At 43.2% G+C, this 19,104-nt stretch overlaps 2 protein-coding genes across 2 annotated transcripts in view; one reads left to right on the top strand and one right to left on the bottom strand.

Annotated features, from left to right (window-relative positions):
• Nucleotides 1-3,780: 3,780 nt before the first annotated feature.
• Nucleotides 3,781-8,504, bottom strand: GTSF1L (gametocyte specific factor 1 like). Its single transcript, XM_082361840.1, is given in 2 exon segments — nt 3,781-7,573; nt 7,575-8,504. Coding segments are annotated over 2 exon segments (465 nt in total). The 5' UTR covers nt 8,007-8,504; the 3' UTR covers nt 3,781-7,540.
• A 6,752-nt stretch (nt 8,505-15,256) lies between these two features.
• TOX2 (TOX high mobility group box family member 2) overlaps nt 15,257-19,104 on the top strand; it is a 270,975-nt gene continuing 267,127 nt past the window's right edge. Inside the window, exon 1 of the mRNA XM_082361736.1 lies at nt 15,257-15,516. Within this exon, the coding sequence (XP_082217862.1) occupies nt 15,381-15,516 (136 nt within the window). The 5' untranslated portion in view covers nt 15,257-15,380. The remainder of the gene's footprint in view (nt 15,517-19,104) is intronic.

Raw genomic sequence — 19,104 nt, 5'->3', positions numbered from 1 at the left:
TTGCCGAAAAACTGGGCTGTTAAAGCCTTTGCAAGGATGGTGCAACTCTATCACCACCTGGTGGCCATTGGTGTGTTTGCAGCAGCAGGTAAAGTGAACCATAGAAGTTTCTTGAAGTTCTTGGTAGGTCTTTGAAGCATTTTTCTGATTTGCAGGCCCCTTCTTCAGCATCCACATCAAGCAGTTGTCTGGCCTTTGCTTGAACTCCTCCACTGATGGGGAGAGGTGGCTCTTACTTGGCAGCCAGCTCCGTTGTGGGACAGCAATTGCGAAGACAATGATTCTTTACCCAGAGAAAAAAATTTCCCCCTTGTAATATCAAAAGCAATAGGAAAGCTGGTTGGTGGGCAAATCAGGCTCTCAGGACAGGTAGCTGATAGGCCAGGATAAGCTTGGGAGTGTGATTGCTTGAATGAGCCACTTTCTCAGCAGACCCCAGTGAGAATCATTTCTATGTTCCAGCTATTTCCAGAGATCACCAAGGCTCTGATGCAGTAATGACAGTGATTTAACCCCCTCTAAGATAGATTTTATGTTTCCACCCTTGGCTGGATGTGTTTGAAAGCAATTAAAGCTGAGTTTCGATATGAGTTGAAAATCGAACTTTTCACTGATACAGACCAGTGGTCTCAAGCTGGTCAGGATGGTGTTTTACTTGTATATTAACTAGGGCTGACCTATAGGTATTTAGGTTATAGTACGTAATGAACGGGACAGTCTGACAAGGACTGGTACAGGGCCTGAGTCTCAAATGCTCTTCAGAAAGGCATGGGGGATGTCCTTCTCCCTGAGTAGCAGGCCTGGTACCCAGTAGGTGCTAATTGATATCTCATCCTGCCATGATGTGATGTGGCCAAGAGAGAAACCTAGGGCAGCTAGGATTAGATGGGTAGGGAAGGCTTCATGTTTTTTTTTTTTTTTTAACATCTTTATTGGAGTATAATTGCTTTACAATGGTGTGTTATTTTCTGCTTTATAACAAAGTGAATCAGTTATACATATACATATGTTCCCATATCTCTTCCCTCTTGCATCTCCCTCCCTCCCATCCTCCCTATCCCACCCCTCTAGGTGGTCACAAAGCACCGAGCTGATCTCCCTGTGCTATCCCACTAGCTATCTATTTTACGTTTGGTAGTGTATATATGTCCATGCCACTCTCTCACTTTGTCACAGCTTACCCTTCCCCCTCCCCATATCCTCAAGTCCATTCTCTAGTAGGTCTGTGTCTTTATTCCCGTCTTACTACTAGGTTTTTCATATATATACAATGGACTATTACTCAGCCATAAAAAGAAACGAAATTGAGTTACTTGTAGTGAGGTGGATGGAGTTAGAGTCTGTCACGCAGAGTGAAGTAAGTCAGAAAGAGAAAAACAAATACAGTATGCTAACACATATATATGGAATCTAAGGGAAAAAAAAAAAGTCATGAAGAACCTAGTGGTTTCATGGTTTTTTAGTGTTGATTCCTAGCTTAATTCTTCTGTGTTCAGGGAGCATAGTCTCTGTGGCTTCAAATCTTTGAAATGTGTTGAAATTTGCTTTTTCTGGTCAAGCATATCATCAATTCTGTCAGTGTTATGCATCGGGAAAAAACGTGAGGTCTGCAGGCACTGGTGGCGGTGTCCCATTTTTCTTTTTTCTGCTTTTTTTTGTGGACCTAGATTAGCCAACCCCCAAATGACACATGATAAGAATGTTGTTTGAGGGGCTTCCCTGGTGGCGCAGCGGTTAGGAATCCGCCTACCAATGCAGGGGACACGGGTTCGAGCCCTGGTCGGGGAAGATCCCACATGTCATGGAGCGGCTAAGCCCGTGTGCCACAACTACTGAGCCCGCATGCCACAACTAGTGAAGCCCGTGCGCCTAGAGTTTGTGCTCCGCAACAAGAGAAGCCACCGCAATAGAAGCCCGCGCACCGCAATGAAGAGTAGCCCCTGCTCACAGCAACTAGAGAAAGCCCGCACGCAGCAACGAAGACCCAACGCAGCCACAAAAAAAAAAAAAAAAAAAAAAAAATGTTGTTTGAAGCCACTGAATGTTGGAGTGGTTTGTTACACAGCATTAATGTGACAATAACTAGCCGATAGGAGGGTAGCTTGTGTCAGCTAAAGAACCCTGAGGAAATGAGCAGTGCACGGTGGGCTCAACAGCGTGGAGGAGGAACTTAGGAGACTAGGAACTTTGTTGGAAATAAGTGGGAGGAAGGATTCTGGAATCCAGAGCCATTGTGACAATGCCTGTGTCTTGATTTTTACCCAGGACATCTGGCAAGCTTTCCACGGCTTTGCTGGCAGCCATGGATAAAACTCTGACTTTGGATCAGACAGACCTGGATGTGAATCCCAGCCTGGCTCTTTTCTGCTCTGAGGCTTGGAGTTCTTGGCTATAAAATGGGAGAATCCTTAACCTTCCAGAGTTGTTGAAGGGGTTGGATAGAACACTGGCACACACTTGGGGCTCAGAAAACATGGGCTCTTACGATATTATTACAGAATGCTTTCTCATTTCTTTCTGTGCACGAGAATCCTGCAAAGGAGAAGTTCGTGTCCATGTTTCAGTTGACTGTTCTGAGCAGAAGTTACTAGAACGTGGTCAAGTCAGGACTTGAGCCCAGTTAAAGCTAGCACTTTAGTGCCCTGTTTTGTGTAACCATCTGTTCCTTAGCCAGGGAATCAGAAACAGTAGAGAAAGCATCTACATTAGGTATAGGTTCAATTTCTCAAGACTTTCCATGGAATTTCAACATACAGGACAATACACAGATCCCAAGTGATCAGCTGGATGAATTTTCACAAAGTGAACACACTCAGGTAACCAGTATGGTTATTGAGAAATAGACCATGACCGGCACCCCAGAACCCCCCTCCCTACCCCGCCAAGGGTAACCACCATCCTGAATTCACACATCATCGATTTATCTTGCTTTTTCCAAAAAAAACACTGTAAACTGAATTTCACTTTATGTGACACTACCCGTGCTGACTGGGTAGTTATAGTTGGTTCATTCTCATGCCTGTATTGTGTTTCATCGTGGGACATTTCCATACTGCACCCATTTCTCCTGAAGGACAGGCGGAGTGTTTTCAGGTTGGCATTATAAATAGTGCTGCTGTGAACAGCTGTCCTCATCTTTTGGCAAACTCATGTACATATTTCTGGTTTCTACAAATTTAGGAGTAGAGCTGCTGCGGATCGGTTCAATTTCATTAGGCCACTTGCCACTTACTAACTTTGTGAACCAAAGCAAGTTAATTAGCTTCTTTGAGACACTTTTCACATCTGTATATTGGAAATAAAAGTACTTTCCCCTCAGGATTGTGCCTGGGACAAGGCACCTGCCCCAGGGTAGCCCCCCTTTCTTTCCTCCTTCCTCTGCTGTGCCAGAACCCCCTCTGCCTGAGCACATGGCTTTTCTGCCAGGCTCCTCCTTTGCCAGGAATCCTCACACATGAGATTGGAACGTTCGCCCGCTGCCCAGGGCTGCGGGGCCTACCTTTCCCCAGCCCATTCAGCTCTGATTCAATCACTGGCACCCAGCCCAGCACTGGCTTGCTGTGGTCACTGTCGCCGCTCGCTAACAAGTGTTTTTTGTTTTGTTTTTTAAAATTTATTTATTTTTGGCTGCCCTGGGTCTTCGTTGCCGTGTGCTGGTTTTTCTCTTGTTGCGGTGAGCTGGGGCTACTCTTCGTTGCGGTGTGGGGACTTCTCATTGTGGTGGCTTCTCTTGTTGCGGAGCACCGGCTCTAGGCGCATGGGCTTCAGTAGTTGTGGCGCACGGGCTTAGCTGCTCCGTGGCATGTGGGATCTTTCCGGAGCAGGGCTCGAACCCGTGTCGCCTGCATTGGCAGGAGGATTCTCAACCGCTGCGCCACCAGGGAAGCCCCTAACAAGTGTTTTTATGATGGTCGCTGCTAGAGTCTGGCTTGCTGCAGATGTTCTCCTGCAGACAGGGCCAGCAGACACAAGGAATGAGGAGGAGAGGAAACAGCTGGCTGAGATCCAGCTCAGGAATTTAGAACAGGCGTTCCTCTCTTGCCTGGTCTTTCCTCTAGATCTCCCGGTAGGACTTTTTCTTAAGTCCCTGTGTTTCTTTACTGTTCCTGGAAGACGTTGAGTCAGGACATGAGGGTAAGAGAGGGCCAAGTGGGGAACCTGCCTAGGGGTGGGCTCTGTCAAGACAGAGCTGATTTCTCTCTCTCTGTAATAGCAGCCTGGAACCTTGTGTTGAGAAGAATTCTGAGGGTATTGTCCAGGCTCAGGAAAGAATGTTGTGATTGATTGGTTATGTCTGTTATGTGCGTGGGTGGTGGTGCTGGTGGCACACAGGTCATGTATTTCCCATCATTCTCTACTGGTTCGTGTTGATCAAAATGGACATGTATTTGATTTAGAAATATAAATAGAATTTTTAATAGGTAAGTTAAATCCCTTTACATTTATATGAATATTTGGATTGATTTCTACCATTTCATTTTGTGTTTTCTTTTTACTATTCCTTTTTTTCCTTTTCTTTGTTGTATTTATAAAGTTTTCTGTCATCTCCTGGTCTCTTTTCTCCTCTTGGCTGGTTTATAATATATAAAAAATATTTCTTTTATTTTAGGGGCTCTTTAAACCTTTTTAATATACATATTTGTTTTTCAACGTTTTTTTTCCTTCTGAACAATCCCCTCCCCTAGACTATGTTTATCTAGAAGTTTTGTTTTATCATTTTAAATGCAATATTGATGATTTTTCTCAGTTGATTGTTTGATTATAGTTTATAAATTTACTTGCTCATCATTTTTTCCCTTACCACATGACATTTCCTTTTTGCTGAATACAACCACCATTACTACTACTAGTAGTTAGCATTAACCGAGGGCTTCCTTTGTGCCAGACACTGTCCTAATAATCCTACATGTGTTAAATCCTGTAATCCTCCACATCATCCTATGAGCTTGTCGTCCCTGCTCTGCCCAGGGTCAGTAGGAGGTAGCTGAGAGTCCCTCCTTATGCCCATCATGTTGCTCTTTGCTCTGTGTTTAAATTTTTTATTTTGAAATCATTTTAGATTTACAGAAAACTTGCACACATGGTACAAAGAGTTCCCCTATACCCTCCACCAGGCTTTCCCTAATGTTAACATCTTAAAAGACCATGAAGCACTCAGCAAAACTAAGAAATTCACATCAGTAGAATGCTATTAACTAAACTACAGGCTTTATTTGTATTTCACCAGGTTTTCCACTAATATCTTTTTCTGGTCCAGAATCCAACCCAGGATACTACATTGCATTTAGCATATATAAATATATATATATATTTATATATACACTATACATGCATATATAGTTTATCTTACTATCTCTTATTTTTATATAAATTTGAAATCTTCTATAATATATATTTTAAACATATATTGCATATAAATGTATATTTATATATTTAAACCTTTTAATTAAAATATAATATATAATATACATTTGTAAATAATATATAATATACATTTGTACATAATATATAATATAATATATATATGCTTAAATTTTTAAAAATTGAAGTATAGTTGATTTACAATATTGTGTTAGCTTCTGGTATACTGCAAAGTGATTCAGTTTTATATACATATATATATATTCTTTTTCATATTCTTTTCCATTATAGTTTATTATAAGATATTGAATATAGTTCCCTGTGCTATACAGTAGGACCTTGTTGTTTATCTATTTTATGTATAATAATTTGTATCTGCTAATCCCAAACTCTGAATTTATCCCTCCCCCAATATATATTTTTATAATATATCTAATATATTTTATATATTATATATAATATTAAATATATTATAAAAATATATTAAAATATATTTTAAAACTATTTTTATTATGGAAGATTTCAAATTTATATAATATGTATTTTTAAAACTTTTTATTAAAATATATAATATATGTAATTTATATAAAATATATAATATTGTATGATATAATATATCTTTATATTAAAATATATTGTAAATATATTAAAATACATTTTAAACTATTTTTATTATGTAAGATTTCAAATTTATATAAAAATAGAGAATAGTAAAATAGTAAAATAAACACATTTATATAAAAGTAGAGAGAATGTAAAATTTATTCTTTACTCAGCTTCAACAATAACTAACTCATGACCAATTTGTTTTATTCATACCCCAAACCAAATTACTCTTTTTTTCCTGGTCTTGTTGACCTATAGTTTGCAGCTATATGCCCTACACACCACTTTCTTATTTCACCTACTTCCTATGTGGCAGTTCTCTAGTCCAAGCATTTTATTCACCATGGAATTTCAAGGGCCAACACCCAAAACTTCTCTTTTTTTCCAAGAAGAAATCTTTATGTAACACTTTGTAGAAACAGTTGAAGGGGCCAGGGGTGACAAAGTTATGAGTACTTGAAAAAAACTTAGCAGTTAAGACTTCCTTCTGAAAAACTTTCAAAAGATTTAAGTCTTTTGCTGTTTTAGAAAAAATGTGTATTTTAATTTTTTGACCAGATGATGCATTCAAGTGTGTTCATATATAAAAGGTACTATAGGTAAAAACTCTCTCTTCCCTGTCCTGCAATCACCTAGTTGTCTTCCCTGGGGCAGCTGATGTTAGGGAGGAGGGCAGCACATATTTTCTGTAAGGGATCAGACAATGAACATTTCAGGCTTTGTGGGCAGACCCCTGTACTAATGTACCCTTGAATAGAAATTCTATGCAAGTACAAGCACATCCCTACACAGTCCTCTTCCACAAATCTACAAAAACAGTGGCATGGACTTGGCTTTGATCAGTTGCAGTAGGGCTTGGCATACAATAGACCACAGGCCAAATCCAGCCCATCACCGGTTTCTGTAAACAGTTCTGTTGGAACCAATGTTCATGGTCTACATATTGCCTGTGGCTGCTGTCATGTTACCAAGGCAGAGCCGAATAGTTGTGACAGAGACCATATGGCTCTCAAAGCCTGAAATATTTACTCTCTGGCCTTTTATAGAAAAAGTGTGCTCGTCTCTGAGTTAAACAACATATCTTAGCCTTTCCACGTCTTACAGAAAGAGTGTCCTCACTCTTTTTCACAGCAGCATACTATTTCATTACATGACGGCACCATAATTTATTTAATCAAATACTCCCAATGGATATTTAGATCAATTCTGACCTTTTGCTGCTACACGTAATGCTGCCATGAATACCCTTGTACTTACCTCATTGTCCACATGTGTGAATATATTAACAGGATGAATACCCAGAAGTAGAATTATTCCATCACGTTGATAATGTTTATAGCTATTGTCAAATTGCCCTCCAGGGAAGCTTACCAACTTACATTCTCTCACCAATGTTATGAAAGTCCCATTTTTTGTCAGCAGAGTGTTATTAAACCTATCTGTTAGGTAAAAAAAAGCAAAAAAAAAAAAGAAGCATCCCACTGTAGTTTACTTTGTATGCCTTTTATTCTGGTGAGTTGCATCTCCTTTCATGCATTTAAGAGGCGTGCATCTCCTTTCTGCGGCTGGCGGTTTACTCTCCTGGTCTGATGACCTTCTGGGGGGGGGCTCAGGGATGGGGTGTGGTCCTCTCTCTCTGACTCTCTTGTGTCGCTTTCACAAGCAAGCTTTTGGGGATCAAAAGTCTTAAGGACAAACATGGGGTGGCAATTGGTGCTATCTACGTTCCAGACATCGGGGTTGGGGAGCCAGGGGGACACTGGAGGGGTGTCTCCGTTCTGCTCTGAACTCGGAAGGCTGACCTTCAGAGGGCTCAAGCTGTCCTCTTCCTCCACTGTGCTTCTGTTGACACAGGCAGCCTCAGGCTCCTCCAGCTTTTGGATGGGGAGCACGTGGCAGGCGTTGTATTTGCAGCTGGCCATCTTTTTGGCCTTTTGGGGGTTCTTTCTCCTGCATGATGCCAGGTGGTACTGAAATCTTCTGAGTGGGATTCGGTGTTGAGGGTTGTAAGGGCAAATTTCTAAGGCTTCTGGCTCCATGGGAAATAGTTCTTGAAGCAGAGTAGTCCGATGCCCAGAGTCAGAATGAAACGTCCTTCGTGGAAAAGCACTTTGGTAAGAAGGATGGAGCAGTCCTCTGCCAGCGTTGGCCCTTGGAACTCTGTTGGCGCATGTCTGAACAACCTGTGCTCCCTGTTCTTTGGGACCACGAGCGGTGGGTTGGAAGAAGGACAAGGGGCTGTTAGGAGCAGCTGCACAGAGAACAGACAGTCATCAAATGGCCCATGAGACAGAAAGACTACACAAAGCAGATGCAAGAGCCCAAACCACAGCAGCCCCTCAGGGAGGTGAAGAAGGTACGTGGCAGCCCGCCCTTGCCGCTGACTCAAACTATGTGATGTCTCGGGGCGGTCATGGACAGTCACCACGGGCAGAGCGTGTGTCATCAGAAAAAGGCTGCTTGCTGTCCGTCGATTTCAAGGGACGAGGTGGGCTTGGGGAAAGCTGCCATTCAAAACTGTTGTCTTTTTTTTAAATTGAAGTATAGTTGATTTATAATATTGTGTTAGTTTCTGGTGTACAGCAAAGTGATTCAGATATATATATATATATATATATATATATATATATATATAATATATGTATATATACATATATATACACACATATATATATATTCTTTTCCATTATGGTTTATTACAGGATATTGAATATAGTTCCCTGTGCTATACAGTGAGACTTTGTTGTTTATCTATTTTATATATAATAGTTTGTATCTGCTAATCCCAAACTCCTAATTTATTATTTACCTGTCTTTAAACCTACACGTTTAATATAATTTCTGATATATTTGGGTTTAAATCTACCATCTTGTTTTGTGCTTCCTAGCCTACTCTTTGGTTCATTTTTTTCCTCCTTTCTTCCCTTATTTTAAATACACGTTAAAAAAAACTTTCCATTTCTTTCACTACTTTGTAAGTTATGCATTGTAGAACTAATCGTTTTGTGGCTACGCTACAATGAAAACATTTATAGATAACCTATCAAGGCTTAAAGTTAATAAGTATTACCTTCTTCCTGGATAATACAGGGCTTTTTCTTCATTTACTTCCCTCCTGCCTTATTATGTTATTGTTCCCTGTATTTAAGCCTAATTTTAAAGGAAACTTCGCAAGATAGTATTGCTAGTTTGTTTACACTTGTGCTCACATTTACTTCTATCCGCTTTTGCATCTCAGACTGACCATGTGGGATCACTTTGTTTCTGCTCAAAGTTTTCTTTTTTTAGAATTTCCTCTTGACAAACTCTTTTGATTTCGTTTGTCTGAAAGTGTCTTTATTTCACCCTCCTTCTTGGAAGTTAATTTTGCTGAGAGTAGTTGTGCTATTTTCTTTCTTCATGTTGAAGCAGAGACCAGTTTCTTTCTAACTTATATCCTGTGGTTGAGAATTCAGAATCCCACGGTTACCTCACATTTTTTGAAGTGAATCTATGTCTTTTCATAGGTCTGTTTCAAAGAACTTTTCTTTATCTTTGGTTTTCCTACAGTTTCACTATGATGTCGACCTGTGGATTTCTTTTTATTTATTCTTTCCTTTTATTTGTTGGTTGGACCTCAGGAATCTATGGATTAGTGTCTTTCATTCGTTTTGGAAAATGGTCAGGTATTGTCTCTTCAGTTATTGCTTCTACCTTATTCTTTTACTTCCACTGAAATGATAAATGCTCATTCTACTGACATTTCATTGTCCAAAGTGAGTTTCATGGCCACACCTAACTTCAGGGGTTGAGGAACTACAGGCCTGTCACATGCACAGAAGGAGGAGAATAGGAACTTTGACAAGAGTCCTAAGAATGTCCCCATTCTGTTCTTTTTGTCACCAGTATTTTTTTCCCTTTTCTCCACACATACAGAGCATGGCTTCTCCCCAAGAGAGAAAACCCAAAGTCCTAGCTCAGACTTGGTGAAAAACGCTCGACCAGTCTCACTGGGGGCTTCCTGGGTTCCGGCCAGGACCTTACTCTGCACTGATGGGAATCCTAGTGTCTCCAACGAAGCTAAGCTGTCCCCTGTGAGGAATGAGAGACCTGCAGAGTCATGCTTGCTGTATCCCACCACCAACTTGAATGTCCTATACACAAGGATGGCTCCTGGTATACTTTGCTGAGAAGGAGTCCTTGGTAAATTGTAACTTCCACACCATTTACGTGACAGAGAGCCCATTTCCTCTAAGCCTGCAACCCAGTATTGAAGGAACTATTGGCCCTACTGGGAGCTAACAAGTGGTTCAGCATCTGCTCTGATGTGTCCCCAAAGCCCAGGATGGTGTTTGTTGATGATGTTGACAATGTTTTTTTTGTTCCCAATCCCATAGCCTCTTTCATGCTCGTGACCAGGGGTGGCCCAGGCTCAAGTGATTCAAGCATCTGTAAGTCTGCTAATGGAGATGATAATGAAAGCATTTCTTCTGTCACTGAAATCCACATAATAAGGAACAGGGCATTAGCTGTTGTAGGTTTCTTTGTGGCCAAGCACCCATTAGCGGGGCAGGCTAACATTTAATCCATTATGGAGAGAGGGAAGGCCTGGCTTGTTAATGTTTCTAACAGACGTCTTGAATGGTCCTCCAGCCTGCAGCCTTCTCCAAGCATCTACTTCATGCCTGGGACCTGACAGGTCACTCACCATGGCAACAGGAGGGGAGAGAGGGATGCAGACACACCTATCTGGGCAGCAGTTCTCAGGCCTGTGCACGTCAGAGACCAATAATGCAAGCGAGGTCGGATCTGCTTTCTCTCCCTCCCTTCCCACTCTGATCATCTTGAGAGACGCTGCCAACAGCTGGAAAAGCAGGCATGGAGAAGAGGTCATAGAATGTGCAGAAACAATGTTTCCTGAAAATGAAAAATTGTGTGTCTTGGCCAGCCAAGTCAGCAATTATCATTATGGGGTGGGATGGAGAACCAGAGTCGCTATGAATCCGAATCCTTCAGGCTTGGGGAGAATTCTTTGTTTGTTTGTTTGTTTATTTATTTTGGCTGTGCTGCACAACGTGCAGCGTCTGATTTCCCCGACCAGGGATCGAACACCTGCCCTTGCAGTGGGAGCGCGGAGTCCTCCATTCCCTGGAGGGACCTCCGGGGAATTCCCTCAGAGAGACTTCTGGTGACATTCAGGCCAGCTTCTCTCCCAGTGCCGGCATCCCTGGAGGACGGTCATATAGTGATGGGGTGCTTCCTACCCGCCCCCCACCCCGCCCCGAACTTTCCCTTGTTAGGTTTACACTATAGTGTGCAAGAGTCACACAATTATGTCTAAAGCAACAATCTACATACTTTAAAAGTACTTTATGGCTAAAAAATTCTAACCGTCATCTCAGCCTTCAGGGAGTCGTAATCTTTTTACAATAGTAACATCAAAGATCACTGATAACACAGATCGCCATAACCCATATAATAATAATCTAAAAGTTTGAAATATTGCAAAAATTGCCAAAACGTGACACAGAGACATGAAGTAAGCAAATGCTATTGGAAAAATGATGCCAATAGACTTGCTCGATGCAGGGTTGTCACAAACTTTCAATTGGTAAAAAACGCAATAAAGCAAAGTGCCATAAAAACGAGGTATGCCTGTCCCATGACCCTTCATAAATAGTTGATCCTCAAGAAATAAGAGAAAACCTTAAAACGGGATTTTCTGAAATACGTTCCATGGAAAACTAGCTGCTCGAGGTGGTATGAGGTGTTGGGAGAAAAGGCCGCACTCAGGAGACACTGAGTGGGGCAAGGTCCATGGTGGTTCTGCCTGAGGACTTCTGGGTCCATGCTGGTGGCACCGGGATCCCCAGAGCTACTTGCAGGACTCATGCTCCAAGGAATGTCAGCTTGGAAAAAATAAGTTCAGTGTCATAAATAAATACAAACAGAAAAGACATTTCATTCAGGCATCTGTAAAGAACTGACAGAAACAGATGCCATTCTAGGCCACAAAGACAACCTCTGAGGTACTAACAAGCAGTCTTTTTCCAGCCACATTATCTGACCACAAAGCAATAAAAAAAACAGAAATTGAAAACAAAAGGATAAACAGAAAGAAAATTAAACCAGTTGGAAATTTATTCCTAAATAACTCAAATCAAAGAAGGGAACAAAACTGCAATTATAGGCCATTCAGAACATAATGACAATTGGAACTCCACACAGCAAAACCCATGGAATGAAAACAAGTACTCCCATGGCTCTAAATGTTTGTGTTGTTAAATGGGGAAGACTGAAACTTAATGAAGCATCCAACTCAAGAAGCTAGAAAATAAGCAACAAGATAAACCTAGGGAGAGAATTAAAAGTAAAGGTAAAAATTAATGAGACGGAAAACATAAAAATCAGTAGAACTGGTAAATCTAAGACTCAGCTACTTGTAAATCGCTATAAGACACCTAGACTTGTAAAAGCCCACTAAAGGGAGGGGCCAGGAAGCAAGTGAGAGAGAGGATACAAAAAAAAGAGAAAGAAAGAAAAAGGAAGAAAGGAAAGAAAGAAAAGAAGGAAGAAAGAAAGAGAGAAGGAAAGGAAGGAAGGAAGGAGGGAAGGAAGGAGGGTGGGAGGAAAGAAAGAAAAGCAAAGGAAATTTAGCCAAAGCTGCAGAGAAGAGTTTTCACATTAAAAGGGAATGCTGGAGCTTCCCTGGCGGTCCAGTGGTTGGGACTCCATGCTTCCACTGCAGGGGGCATGGGTTCGATCCCTGGTTCTGGAACTAAGATCCCACATGCCCTGCGGTGTGGCCAAAAAAAATAAAACAAAGAGAATAATAAATACATATGGTACACTAGTTAATTTGGAGGGTTCAATGGAGAATGCATGTCAACTCAGGCTGCCATAATAAAATATCACAGACTGGGTGGCTGAAACAACAGAAGTTCATTTTCTCATAATTCTGGAGACTGGACGTCCAAGATCAAGGATCTGTGCCAAAGGGTCTCTCTGCTCTAGCAGCCTGAAGTCAGCCAGACCCCCTTTCCACACTTGGCCCCAGGAGCAACTCAGACCTCATTCCAACGTCAGTGATGGGGGTGTGACGTGGGGCCATGGCCCGGGGTGCCATGAGCCAGCCCTCCCACACCTCCCCAGGGGTCACTTCGACACTGAGCATTAGTCCCCGACAGGTGCCCTGTGGATTTGCTTCTGTGCTCCCTGCTGCTTGGAGCTCGCCAGTTTCATGGTGTTCTACCAGGGATGTGACTGTCTTCACCTGCGTTCTCCCAGAAGCAGAGCCTGAGACAAGGAGTCAAGTACAAGTAGTTTATTCAGGAAGTGCAGGTAAGGTTGGGGAAGTGAGATACATTTGTATGTACACTCACGTGCAGATGGTAAAAAAGAATGAGACAAAAATTGTAGCGGTATAGTCTCTATACTTTCTAAAACTTCCTTGAGCATATCTTTCCATACCAAGAAGAATCAAGCAAAGATCATATTTAGAAAAACATTTATGGAAACGAGTAAAGATTTACGAAGTTTAAAGGATTGTAATAAGGGTGGGGTGGGGGGCTTGCAGCCGTTAGCATGAGACTGTTATCTCAAGACCCTGAGGGAGGCAGTCAGAGTCCCGCTCTGCCAACAGTCAGCTCGCAGGGGTCCTCCCCACAGAGGTGCGGATCGCGGCCTTCTCCCTGGGGCTCTCCAGACCCTTTGGCCTTGGGGCTGGCAGGCGATCTGGGGGGCCCGGGGACTGGCTGGGGCTGTGTCCCGCAGAGCTCCAGAGCCCTCGCCATGGCCACCCACTGCCAGGGCCAGGCCTTGAAGCAGCGGTGAACCCCTCCCCCATCCCCACCTCCTCAACCTCATGGCGGTGGTGGTCCCCATGGGTCTCACGAGGTCCATGGAACTCTCAGCAACTGGAGTATATGGACACTGCCATTAAGGTAACAGCTTCAACCAGCTTCAGTCTCTCCGTTCAAGTTTCAAAAATTGGTACAGCGTAGATCAGCTGTCTACCCCTAGGGTTAAGTTGCAAGGACACTGCACATCATTACTTCAGGTCCACCTCTGTATTGGGGCTGTCCTCAAAGAAGGGCAATTGCTGTGAGCTGGGAATTCACCTGACGGGTATCTGCTACCGCACGTTTTCCTATTGATCCTATACAAATGATTCGCTCCAGTTTAAATGAAAAGCCCAAGGGCCAGCTGGGTCCTGGGCACCTGGCTCCCTCAGTGATGATGGCTGGGCGGGTTCTGGGGACCTGGCCCTGAGGGCACCACCAGCTGATATCTGCCTCCTCACCCGGGCCTGGGCACCCAGACTGGGTGCTGGACGAACCCTCCCTGGCAGGGTAACCCAGCCCGTGCAGGGACCCCCTCCTCTTAGCCAGGGCCTGGACCTAGGAGGGTGAAAGTTGAGCCTTGGGACCTCGCCCTTTCTTGTCAGCACAGAGAATAACATTTGTTTTGGTGGAGGTTTACAGGAACATCTGTGACCTGACTGTGACCTGACCTTAAGAACAAAAGATCTGACACCAAGAAGTTTGCAACAACTAACCACGCCCCTCCCTCGCTTGCTGAAAGCTTTTGGGGAGTTCAGGGTTTTTAAGGCTTGAGCCACCTGTCTCCTTGCATGGCCCTGCAATAAACCTTTCTCTGCTCCAAACTCCGACATTTGGTATTGTTTTGCCTCACTGTGCGTCAGGCACATGGACTTGCGTTCGGTAACAGTATGAGTGATCAAGCCATCTCCCTCCTTCTGAAGGCCTTTCGGGAAACTATGGGAAATGGTGTAAAGCACACAACTCAGAGTTACCCCAGTCAAAGGGTGAGGGGCCTGGGGCGTGTATACACCAACTTCCAAGAGACTCATTTGTTGAGGGCTATCGTGGGAGCGTTTGTAACTTCCCTGGCATTTCCAACCTGCCAAGCGTGGGCAGTTCTGGGAACAAGAGCCCGTCCACCCGAATCCCCCAAGTGCAGAGACTGGAGGTGGATTGGCCAGAACGCTGAAAGGTCCCACGGATATGGGTGAGGCACTGACCACTTTCGACACTCTTATTTGGTGACTTATGGTGCCGTCAATCCAGCAAATGTTTAACCAACAGCTCAAATTGTTTTTTTCTTGCTTTGTAGCATCTGCCAATTTCCGTGGTGTAGACATTCCTGCTAAGGCCAAGTTCAAGCTACCGGTGGTTTAATAACCAGCTCTCAAATTTCAGCTCTTGTGAGGCAGCACGAGCTCCACCCAGCTCACCAACAGTCAATCCTTCCTTCCCTTATTACATTTCACCACGAGGCTGTGAACATGTGGTTTGGGTTCCTTTCTGGTTTACATGCTCATATAGATTTTCCTGTGTTTTTCCTTTGACCATTTCAGCAAGCATCTGTATACCACTGCCAGTCATCTGGAAACCTCTTCACTTTTAACCTTTATGTGGCATTTCCCTGGACGTGGGCTTTTCGTACACATCATTGATTTGAGGACAGGGAGGGAAAGCTGCTGCCCTTGGCTCACTCTGACTTCTTCCCAGGAGGAGGTGCCGACCTCATTGGCCAGAGTGCAGATTGGTGAGTCCGCTTTTACTAGTGGGAAGGTCACCTGCTGGTCCACGTTCCCCCTTATGTGGCTGGGTGGGTGCCATCTCCCTCTTTCCTGGATCTCATTTTCTAATACACCTGCTATGGCATGATGGGTGGCTACATAAAATACAGGGCACCCAGTTAAACTTGAATTTCAAATAATGATCCCTTTTTAGCTCAAGTATGTCCCAAATATTGCATGGGACATACTTATGCTGAAAATATACTTATGTATCCAAATTGGATCATGTTTCAAATGCACGGTGGCTGCATTTTCCCCATGTTAGAAGGATCCTAATGAAAGCACCTTTTGTTTTGTTTTGTTTTTTAAAATTTTTATTTATTTATTTATGGCTGTGTTGGGTCTTCGTTTCTGTGCGAGGGCTTTCTCCAGTTGCGGCAAGTGGGGGCCACTCTTCATCGCGGTGCACGGGCCTCTCACTATCGCGGCCTCTCTTGTTGCGGAGCACAGGCTCCAGACGCGCAGGCTCAGTAGTTGTGGCTCACGGGCCCAGTTGCTCCGCGGCATGTGGGATCTTCCCAGACCAGGGCTCGAACCCGTGTCCCCCGCATTGGCAGGCAGATTCTCAACCACTGCGCCACCAGGGAAGCCCTACCTTTTGTTTTTTTTAAAACTTCCTAAGGTCTAGCTCAGAATCCCCAAGGATAGAAATTTATTTCCCTATGACGGGAATGGGATTTTAACCTCAGTCACATCGTAGGGGCTGGGATAGCTGTGGAATTTTCTTAGAAACTCAAGCTTCCAAAAACAAGTAGTTAAAGCTGGGGAAAGAGCAGACAAAAATAATAAAATTACTTTTTAATATTCATTAATAAATGCTGTTGTGCCTGGAGATAATCTATCATATAACATGTCAGTTTTTTGGGTTTTATTTTGTTGTTGTTGTTGTTTTGTCATTTCTTGCATGACATATTTCTGCAAAGCAAAGTAAATATCATTTTTATTTTAAAAAATAAAGAATTCTTTGGTGTTTATCTGAAATCAAATGTAAATGGGCATCCTGTATTTTTACTTGCTGTATCTGGCAACCCATGAACTGGTGCCCTTGTCCTTGTTAGGGCTCAAGCCTAAACATAATAATGTGGAAACTTGTTTTCTATTTTCTTTTGTTTTTGGAGAGTCTGTCTCTTGGGAACTTCATGAGAAAGTGTCGTTTGGTATTGGTATTCCTGGGTCCTCCAGCAAACCACCATCAAATATCAGGAAAACCTCACTTTGAAGTCTAACAATTTGGGTTTGGGTTTGGGATCCAATCTAAGTCTTTGATGAATTTAATCTGTGCACATTTATTGTGTCACCTATTATGTTTGGTTTACTTCTGTCATTTTGTTTCCAATGAGCCATGCTTTCTCCAGTTAGTTTTCTTTGGTGGGTTAGAAGTCATACCTCTTGTTTTTATTATACCAGAGGTTATCTTAAATACAAAAATCTTGATTTCCCATCATATGCTTTTCCTTCCTCTCATATATCTCATTTTAGGGGGAAATTATTTGGGATTTTTACAGGCAGATGATTATGATCATGGTTATTCATAATAAATTATTTTAACGTATTGTGTATCTTCAGCTTTAATACTTATTTCTGATAATTGGGAGTGGGTTTCATGCCTCATTATTTGTAGTCAGCCCTGCATTTTTGCGTTCTGGTTGTCATGCACTCTGGTTGTTAGTTTCTATTTTCTTTGTACTGTTTCTACCCTACGCTTGAATTCGCTGTTTGGATTCTTCAATCTTATCCTCTGCCACCAGGCCATTGAAAGCGGGAGTCCTCGGGGCTCGGGTTGCTTTTCTCACTCTTACTGTCTGTATGCAGACAACTCACCAATAAGCGGCTCAAGATCCAAACCACCTGCTGAGTGCAAATCCACAAATCCACTTTGCTAATTGGCGCCTCCCCTTGGACATCTCATGGGACCCTCACACCTAGCCTGCCCCAAACCGTCTAAAAACAACCTTCCTGCCCTACCTGGTCCTGTGTCAGAGTTCCCGTCTCAGCCGACCACGCCATCACCTGTCCACTTCTATCCACTCCTGCAGAACAGGGACCCTAATCTTTCTTTCCCTCACTCCCTTCTGTCCCACCCATGTCGAATCCATCACCAAGTCCCACCACTCTTAACTTCGGGGCAACTTTTGAATCTATCCAGATTTCTTCATCCCATCACCACTGCACTAATTCTAGGGACTATTGTCTCTGCTCTGGTCTAAGGTCTCCTAACTAGTCTCCCCACCTCCCCTCTGACCTCTGTCTACACCAGACCCAGAGGGAATATCTAGAAATCTAGATACAGTGCCACCTCCCACCACCCTGCTTCCCACTACTATTAAGATATGGGGGAGGGGCAAGATAGGGGAAGAGGATTAAGGGGTATAAACTGATATGTATAAAATAAATAAGCTGCAAGGACATATTGTACAGCACAGGGAACATAGCCAATATTTTATACTAACTTTAAATGGAGTATAATCTATAAAAATTTTGAAAAGCTATGTTGTACACCTGAGACTAATATAATATTATAAATCAACTATGGTTTAATAATAATAAAAAAAAGATACAGTTAGGATTCTTCAGGTGTCCACAAGACCCTGCACACCTAGCCGGGCCTGAAGCATGATGATTCTGCTTCTCTGTTCTTCTCAGCCTCTCACGGGCTCTGTGCTCTCTGCCACCAAGGGCCCTTGGCATCTCCTGCTTTGAACCTCTGGTTTTCCCTCTTTGTGTGGTTAAGCTCCTACTCGTCCTTCAGAGCTCAACGCCCCCTGAGCTCCTTGCTAGGTTAAATTCCTCTATTCTTTGCCCTTGTAGCCCCAGTGCCTCTCCTTCACAGCACTGTATGCCGTTGTCACTTTACGTTCATTACTGTCCCTCTTCTGATGAGCACCTGCCTTCCCCAGGAGGCTCCAGGCTCCCCAAAGACATGGATCGTGTCTGTTTCAATTCCCTACTGTATTCCCAGAGCCCAGCATAGCACCTGGTGCCTAACAGTACCCAAGAAATATTTGTTAACTGAATGAGTAAGTGAATGATTTGGAGATGGTCGCAGCTACAAGTGACACTGAAGATCATCCCTATTACTAAGAGTGGACCTTGAGGCTGAGACCCCAGGGGAGGGAGGATCCCTGAGAAGCCTGGGCAATTGAGAGTCAACTTCTAGAGTTTTGAGTTCCAAAGTGCTCTTGAAAGCGATGGCTTTTGATTGCAAGAGCCAGATGCAGGAGAGAGAAAAATGTGTCTGTTTGCTTGTTTTTTTAGTTCTCAAAGCTTGGCTTGGCATATCACACACAAAGCCAAGGGGACCCAGAGCACACAATTTACACCATAAACCGCAGGGTGGGGAAGAATGGGTGGCGATGAAGAGTGTTCTCCTGCCCTAAAGGAGATGAGTTCAATTAGCGAGTGTGGAAGGACCAGATGGAGGGGCTGTGGTCAGGGTTTAGAATTACTGCGTTCCCGAGAATGTGTCCAGCATCCCATCCTCCAAGTCAACCCCAGTTAACGTGGTAGGGAAGGCCTCATAGAGAAGCCCAATATGGCGCCCGACTGGTGGAGCA

Source organism: Balaenoptera borealis (genome assembly GCF_965194805.1).
Source record: "Balaenoptera borealis genome assembly, chromosome: 16".
Taxonomy (NCBI): Eukaryota; Metazoa; Chordata; class Mammalia; order Artiodactyla; family Balaenopteridae; genus Balaenoptera; species Balaenoptera borealis.
This window is presented reverse-complemented; position numbering and strand designations above follow the sequence as displayed.